The 8,643-nt window shown below is 33.4% G+C and overlaps 1 protein-coding gene across 1 annotated transcript in view; it reads right to left on the reverse strand.

Moving 5' to 3' along the window:
* The window catches only part of LOC107266008 (lysine-specific histone demethylase 1A), a gene marked incomplete at its 5' end in the record, with an annotated part of 86,525 nt that extends 80,054 nt beyond the window's left edge, over nucleotides 1–6,471 (reverse strand). Inside the window, one exon of the mRNA XM_025083254.1 lies at nucleotides 6,412–6,471. Coding sequence (XP_024939022.1) covers nucleotides 6,412–6,471 — 60 coding nt within the window. The remainder of the gene's footprint in view (nucleotides 1–6,411) is intronic.
* Between the last annotated feature and the right edge of the window lie 2,172 nt (nucleotides 6,472–8,643).

Genomic DNA, 8,643 nt, shown 5'->3' on the forward strand with positions numbered 1-8,643 from the left:
CCCCCATCTTAAAGAAGCATTGCAGTAATATTGAAAGACAACCATTTCTGATAATCATGCGGAACATACGGGACGAGTAACATAAATATTATGAGCCCTAAATTACCATTAGAATTTCTGCGCCAATTACACGGCAAATTTCTCCACACAAAACATTCTTACGATACTCGTTATATGCGTGAATTCTCCACAGTTTAGACATTTATGAACTGTTAGTTGGATTTGTGTACTTAAAGGATAATTTTACGTGGGACTAGCAAAACATTATGGGATCACAATTATCGTTCGGATTATGTATTCGCCATTCGTATTGAATAGGTGGAATATCCAAATAAGGAATATTTTAAAGAGATAAGAGATTGGAATGTATCGCTGAATAAAGAATTGCAATGCATTTCAATACAAAGTAACATAGTTTTCGTGCACTGCCGCCAACCGGGCAATTTGCAGGCTGGCACGAAGTGTTAACTCGCTAAGCAAATTAATTAGCATGCTGCACTTATGAGGCCAGATCGACCGATGCAGCCCTCCGATACTGCCTCCCAAGTGCCGTCCGCCGTAGTAGTAATTAGTTCGTGCTACCTGTACAATTCGCTACCGTTTCTTCCACTTCACGAAGTGGCCCACAAACTACCCACGCGAATCGTGATAAAAAAGAATTCTCCTCAGGAAAACGCCGTTTTTTTTTGTTCCAACGTGAATCTTATCTGTGGACAATTATATGTAAAGTAAACAAAGAATGCATTTCGATTGTTATTACTATATGCTTGTTTATTTATGATGTTTTAGTTATTTCTAAATAACGACAAGTTTCTTAATGATTTTAATAGACGAAATCAATGATTATACATGATTGTGAAATATTGTAAGCAAGCTGTTGAAATGTTAAAAATGTGAACTAAATTGAATTTTTCTAATTGTACGCGAATTCGTAATTGAACAATCGTAAGTGTGATAAAATTATATTTTCTACCGTGTTGTATGAAAAATAATAACTTTGAATGTAACCTTGGAGAGTCGAAGCAGTCGGTCATTGTCATTTTTTGAAGCTGATACTAGTTTATTATGGAGTACAATGATATTCATACATGCTGATCATGTTGCATGCAACATAATGTAATTGTCTATTTAAATATTTATAATGCTGCTTCGAGATTTTTGCACGTTTACCGAACATTTGTATTATTCTACAAATATAAATGAATCTAGATTTGCGTGTACGATTAACGATGCTGCTAAATGAACCGGCACAAAAGATTATACCGTGGAAAAACACCTTCGGCGGAAACAAAAACTTCGTTCAGTACAAGGAGCGTCTAAGGTATTAAAAAAGGCCTTTATTATTGTTCCACTTACGAATGAATTTAAATTAGATAAGGGAGATACCAAAATACCTTTATTATAATTATTAGATTAATAAAATAAAATTAATTATTAAAAAATATTAAAAACGTACTAACATTTCCTAGTAAATTATTACTATACAACTAAAATTATTGACGCTTAATTACAGACCTGCGGTCTCAAAGACCTCACCAATTTGATGTTTTGCTCTCCTACCGAATTCGTGCCTACGTAACTTTTCAAAGAATTAAAAAAACAATCTACTAGATAATTATAATTAATATATAAAGTAATATATTACTTGATACTTGGTCGTTAAATTTGTTTAAACTAAAGGCTATTCTACAATGCAACGGAACACGGAACATATAAGCGACAAGATCTTCAATTATTTATTTACCTAATTCCATTGGATCCTCAAATCAAGAAGGAGAAAATGGTTTTTAAAACACAGCGTAGCAACTGCTTCCGTATCGTTGCTATGTATTTTTAACGTAAGCCGTTACAGATTACGGAACAGGGCATGCTCGATGCTACTCATCACGTTCCGTGCTCCGTGAAATACGTAATATTTCGCCAATATTTCCATGCGTGAAATGGAAATACCTGTTTACCTGTTTAACTGTTTACCTGTTTCCTTAAATACCATTACCTGTCACCTGTCATTACCAACTCTATAGACGAGGTCATTATCAATATCGTTAGAGAAATCAAATTTCTCCTACGATAAAAGTCATCGTGACTTTAAAAATGAAGTAATGATTTACTTATCTGTATGAATAAACGCATACACATTTTTTTTAATATTTATATATTGACAGATCATGACAGGTGACAGGTAATGACATTTGACAATGACGTTTCGTGCTCCGTGAAATCCTTAAAAACCCTAGCAACCGCTTCCGTATCGTTGCCATGCCCAAAACGTCACCAAAATCGTAGAGACTTAGTAAACGCTCGGTTTTAAAAACGATTTTCTCCTTTTTAATTGGAGAATCCAATGGAATTAGGTAAATATACAATTGAAATTCTTGTCGCTCATACGTTCCGTCTTACGTGTTCCGTTGCATTGTAGAATGGCCTTAAGGGTATACATATTCCATAATTAAACCACAGTTGTGGTTATTAAATTTCAGCCAATGACATCGATTGATTTTTGTCAGCAGTCGAAATCAATCGATGCAATTGGCTGAAATTTAATAACCGCAACCGTGATTTAATTACGGAATATGCTCTAAGTGGAGAGCGACGTAAAACTTTACTTTTGAGCTATTCTATTCGTTGCAATGACCTCACAATCCAGTTCGACAGATTGAGGTCTCACAGACCTCGTCGTGTAAAATACGTTTCTAAGGTCAGACCTGTATAGGTAAGGGGTAATATCATAATGACAATAAAAAATATAAAATAATATTCATTAAACGTATACGATCGTTAGTGTTGATTATCTATTATTACATATATACACGATTATACACGATAAAATTACCAGCTGAAGTTGAAAACGATTGAACGATTCTGTTAATCGAGGCAGTGATACCTTGTTAAGGTGGTTGGAGCGTGAGGGCACTTCCAGGATACTGATCTGAATTTTGTATATCTTCCTGGTAGGTGCTTAATGGTCGTGCGTACAAACTTTAAAAATTATTTATCGACTAGCTTGCGAGATACACTATATGAAAGTAGCAAAAATTGCACTACATATAAAGATATACTTCGTGTGTTAAAATAACTATATATTTGTTGACATAATTCAGCTTTTAGGTGGTAAAAGTAGATAAAATGTCTAGGAGATGCTCCTTTTACATGGAATATTACTACGATGATTTATAAATTAAAAATCTTGGAATTTTTTTATTATTTTGTATTGCATTATTTAAACAATAGGTAATACGAACAATTGTAAAATGATATATCTCTGTCCTTCCGCTTGTTTCAAAGATAATACCTTAGGTAGGAAATGTTTTGTAATGAACGACATACAGGGTATTCACCGAAATAAGAATACTATTATTATTATGCTGCTCCAACCTCCTTAAACAAATAAAGGTATATAAAGTTTATCATGTTAATAATAATATTACGTTAACTTTCATTTCATTAACGATGTCACAGTGCTCTGAATGACGAAATCAGTTATTCACGGTCAATTTCAACTGGTGAGTATGTCCTGAATAACTCTGTATCATATACAGTCGATCCCCGGGCACTGATACAGGTTGGGAACCGGGCACCGCAGGCACTGTTACGCCGTCGACTCCACTCCCTTGACCAATGAGAGTCTAATGTCAGAGCCGTTGAAATATATATTGGAAAGGAAACGAGAACGCTAAATGTTAAAATATATTTTTATTTACTATAGCGATTAAGTTTTAGCATCTACCAGGCATGCATTCATATTTATTACAAATGTAGAGACAATTTACATATAAAAATATTTTTATTTATTAACACACATAATATAAACATACTCACCTTTTCATACAACAGACAAAACCATACGCAGTAAAAACAAATTTCCGTCTGAGGCTTATCGAAAATCCGTCAACAATCACGCAGAATCACTTTGTAACTCGCTCTTTAATTAACTGCTATCAAGCCTAGAGTCGCAGTGTATCTTTCTGTAAACTACAATATAGGCAAAGATGTGCATTTGAAATTAATTTAGATGGGAAACAAATATGTACTGCGTGTTGATTTAAAAAAAGTCGTGATGGGGTTCACTAGAAAAACTCAGCTCTGGTGACAATGTGCTGTTGTAACAATGCCTGAAGCTCAGCTGATAATTGTTATTACGTACGACGATTAGTAGTATTTAATATTCTTTAGTGTAGTTATGATAATGACGATTTAAGTAGCTATACCAATGAATAACTATTCAATGTTAATATGTTTTTAATATATTGTACTTTATATGTATATCATTCTAATTCAATAAGCTAATGCTTATAATAAGTGTAAATCCTTAGTACCCTTATATAATTTCAATACTTTCGGATGCGGAACAATAATAAAGAATTTATTTCTTGAATATTTTAGACTTCCCCTTACCGCTTGTACTAGGTGTACAAATTAACTCTTAGCCTTTTTTGCATAATGATGTTTTTTTCATCTCGCCATCTTTCAGACAACTATCGAATTTGGCTTCGGAAAAGGAGTGGTTCTTTTTTCTGAACATTGAAATTTCCATCCTAAAACCTTTGATACCACTTTTTACACGTGCTATAAAACACAGCATTGTCACCTAAGGTAAAACAAATCATTTCCTTAGCCCCTGCAGCATTTTTTCAGTTGGAATACGAAAAGCAGGCATTGCTTAAAATGTTGCTTTTTGAATGACATCGCTTTCACTACTGTTTTTTGATGTTACATCAGGAACACTGTCAACTATTATACCTCATTTAAAAGCTTAATCACTTTAAAGTTACCCTGCGGCGGGGAAAACATTAAAATTCATATTTTCCGTCATTTATTAAATTTTGGGGCCAAATATTATTTGTTTAATTAATTTGTACTCTAACATTTGGAATGCTTACATCAAATGTGTTTATAATCGGAGTTTCACTACATTTTATTAATTTTGATCTACTAGTCCCTTAAGGAAACAGTTAGGATCGACAGAAGTAATTTATGTTTCCGCTTCGAGTAATAAGGATAATATACAAATACAAAGATAAATGTACAACGCCGATCATCTGGATTTATGAGTGACGGCGAAAAATATTTAAGTGTTCCAAATTTCTACAAGGAACAGTTAGATATATCAAACAGATGACAACAGCGAGTCCTAAATAGTTTTTGACTTCAAAAAAAAATAGTATTGTGGTACAAAAGAATGTATATCAACTATAAGCATTTAAATAATATTGTATAATTTACTAAAAATTTGGTACCGCGGAGAAAAATCTGAGTAAAACTATCATCAGTGCCATCTAGTGGCGACTAAAGAGAAAGAACGTACGAATAAGACAAAAGGACGACAAAATTGAAAAATATAAATGGATAAACGAAGTTTCTTCTAACTTTCGACTGTGTGGATCGATTTAAATAATTTTTCACTTGCTCGATACGTAAGAGTTGCGGTGTGGTGAGTATTTTGCATAATAGTTCTTCGTATGTCGAATAGTTTTTTAATAATGTCATGCACTTTTTCAATAGTGAAATTTCCTCCGAGTGTATGTGACTATAGCTGAGCCTCTTGCACTAAGCACAATTCTACCAAATGTTTTGATTACTATATAATAGTTGCGTTTCCATGTTTCAATAAAGTGCATTTTAATAAAATAAAAGACATGGAAAATATATCAGCAGGTAATAAATAAGAATGGTTCTATTTTTGGAATAATATTTTCATCGTATATAAATGGCTTTTGGATGATAATCTCGTGCATAGTGAAGATGAGCATACTGCCGGCAAAAAAAAAATTATTTATATTGACGTTATTTCATTGCTAGACATAAAACTTGTGTTAATATCAATGAAGAAAATTTCAGGACGATTAAGTATTATTATGATGATATGCCCTATTGATAATGCTGTGTTAAAGTATGAATAGTGCAGATGCAGAATTCAAAATTTGTAAGAATTTCACAGTAAAATTCATATGCAGTCCTTTTCCGGTCTAAATATACATGGAGTTTACTCGCAGCATTTTCATACGTGAACATGTAGGTTTATGCAGCAAATGGTATAGTAGCTTGGCAATTTTCACAAGTGGTGGTAGGAAGAGTAAAAAACGCTCACGGGCAGAAGATAGCGAGTCCGCACGCTACTTTACCAGCGCAAGAATAACTCTTGGCTGGCTTATGATCGTTAAGCAATAATCTCAGAACCTTCCTGACATGTTGGCCACGGTATCGATCCGTTCAAGTGCGACGGCCGCTGCCTCAAACTCGGCCGCGTGTTTAAATTTTACCATTAAAAGAGGATGTTTAAAACTATCGGCATTACTCAGTTCTACGAAATTTTCTGAAAGTGCAAAGAAAATTTGTATTCCAGAATTTGTTACAAAAAAAAAAAGAAGCACGAACCAGTCTAACTTATTACGCAGCTGCGAATCCGCTTACCTTCAACCAGCTGCTGTGTTGAACGACTCAGATACAGCTGCGATGTACAAAATCGCTCAACTGTATATTAAATAATTAATGGCTTCTCAAAAAAGTATAAATCTGTTTAAAAAGATATTTTCTGTAATAAATGCTCAAAGAATGTCCTGTAATGTGTCGCCGAAGGGCACCTTAAAATATAATTTTTTGAACATATGACTGTAAAATTATCTAAAAAGTTAAGATAGTGACGTCATAAGGTTCTAAAATATTTTCAAGGAAGGGAAAACCTATTAAAAAATATTTTTAAGGCAGGTTACTCGTTACAAACTTTTGTTACAAAAACTGTCGTATCTAAGCTAGTATGAATGTGTATAAGACACGAGTGTGAAGTTAGAGCTAGATAAAGTACTATTTTTGAGGGACAAAAACGAATCGCTAAGAAACAAGAAATAAAATTAATGTGACATATTAGAAAATTTTAAATCGTAATTTCTTGTTATTACTTATTGGAAATGGGTGTACTAAATGAATATAAAATGCAGTGAATATATATATATTAAAAACTTCAATCTATTAACGCAACAAGGAAGGACCGTCTGTACACTTAGGACCTCTACAGGAGACTAACCTCTGGTCACAAAGACCAAAAGATCCTTGTCCCTTAATAGAATAAAGTTATAATATTATCTACTGCATTTTATATTCATTTAGTACACCTATTTTCAATAATAATTAACACTAAGTATATGTGGCGCATTCTTTTGACGTATTTTGAATTCTATGAAGAAAATTACAGAAACCGTTTACATTTTTCTTCCACCACTTGTACTGTTTGTTATCCATTTAACGAGACAGATATACATCGAAATTCATTTTCTTCACAGCTTTCTAATTTTGAAATTCTTTTTTTAGTATATCTACATATCTGTAATGCTAGTATATTGACTTCACTCATGAAAGTATTATTGTAGCAATAAATACAAACGTGATAAAAGAGTTAATTCTGCAAAAAATTAAATGTCAAACGTAAACATAAGCAATACAGTAGCGATACTTCGAACGCGATATCTCAAATCTGAAGTAGGTAACAGGAGGTCACTGTTTCTGTCCCACGTATAATATTTACGTTGGAAAATCCTGATGCAGAAAAGGTATAATAAATGTTGAATATTATAAATTTTATATAAATATATATCTCATAGTTGCATTAATAAGTTAATAATGTATAATGATGTTACTTTTTAAATTATTTCTTAAAGCAAATATCTGATTTTTTATTCTGAGACAAATTAACGCGTGTCCGTAGAGATAGGTATACAAGAAATGTCCGTGACCCTAGCGTTAATACCGTTATCTAATTTTCTCAAATTTGATTTTTTTGAAATTTGATTTCTTATCATTCTCAAATTTGTATATTTTCTATCACGTTCGAACATCTTCGAGATTTTGTAAATCTTGAACGTGAATTTATTGTACACTAATAATAATAAACTAATACGATGGATCTCTAACTTCTACTTCGATTTTATAAATGTTCTCACATAAAAATTTTGTTACGAAGTACGATTACGAACTGAAGTGTATGTCAAGAAATAAATAAAGTTAGAAAATAAAAATGAAGATACACGCGATACATACAAAGTGTATCGCAACTTTCGTTTTCTATCCATTTCCCAAGAGATACAAAACACCGAAAACTAAAAAGAAAGGAATGACGCGCATCCAGTAAACTATTTGCCAGCAACGCCATCGTTTCTTCTATATCTCTTACCGACCGGTCCACGGAGTATAATTTAAAAGATCATGCCGCAGGCTGTTTAGTAAATCCGCGAGGAGTATCGCATGAGGCAAAGACTTATCGAGTCAAGGCAAGCGCACACTCTTCTCCTCGTAAGGAGCTACAAGGAGTTTCCATCTCGATTTCTTCTTCTCTCCCTATCCATCCATCCATTCTAAACTTCTTTCCCTTCGACGAACCTTCAAAACCTTTCTACCTTCCTCTCTACATATCCAACCTTTGTGCCAGTATTGCGTACAAGCAACTTCACTCGCTAACTCGCTTGCGCAGTGGTTGAGCAACTTTGGAGAATGCAGCAGCAACCGTCTGCATGCCTCTGCAGTCTCGTTCAGATCTTCTGACTCCACTTTTAAACTGCATCCAATAATCTATGCACCGTAATGGGCTTTCATGTGCAATATTTATGTCGAGATCCACTACGTATATTATTACTTTGACACTGTTATTACAGT

The sequence above is a fragment of the Cephus cinctus genome, unplaced genomic scaffold (assembly GCF_000341935.2).
Source record: "Cephus cinctus unplaced genomic scaffold, Ccin1 Ccin1_scaffold0270, whole genome shotgun sequence".
Classification (NCBI taxonomy): domain Eukaryota; kingdom Metazoa; phylum Arthropoda; class Insecta; order Hymenoptera; family Cephidae; genus Cephus; species Cephus cinctus.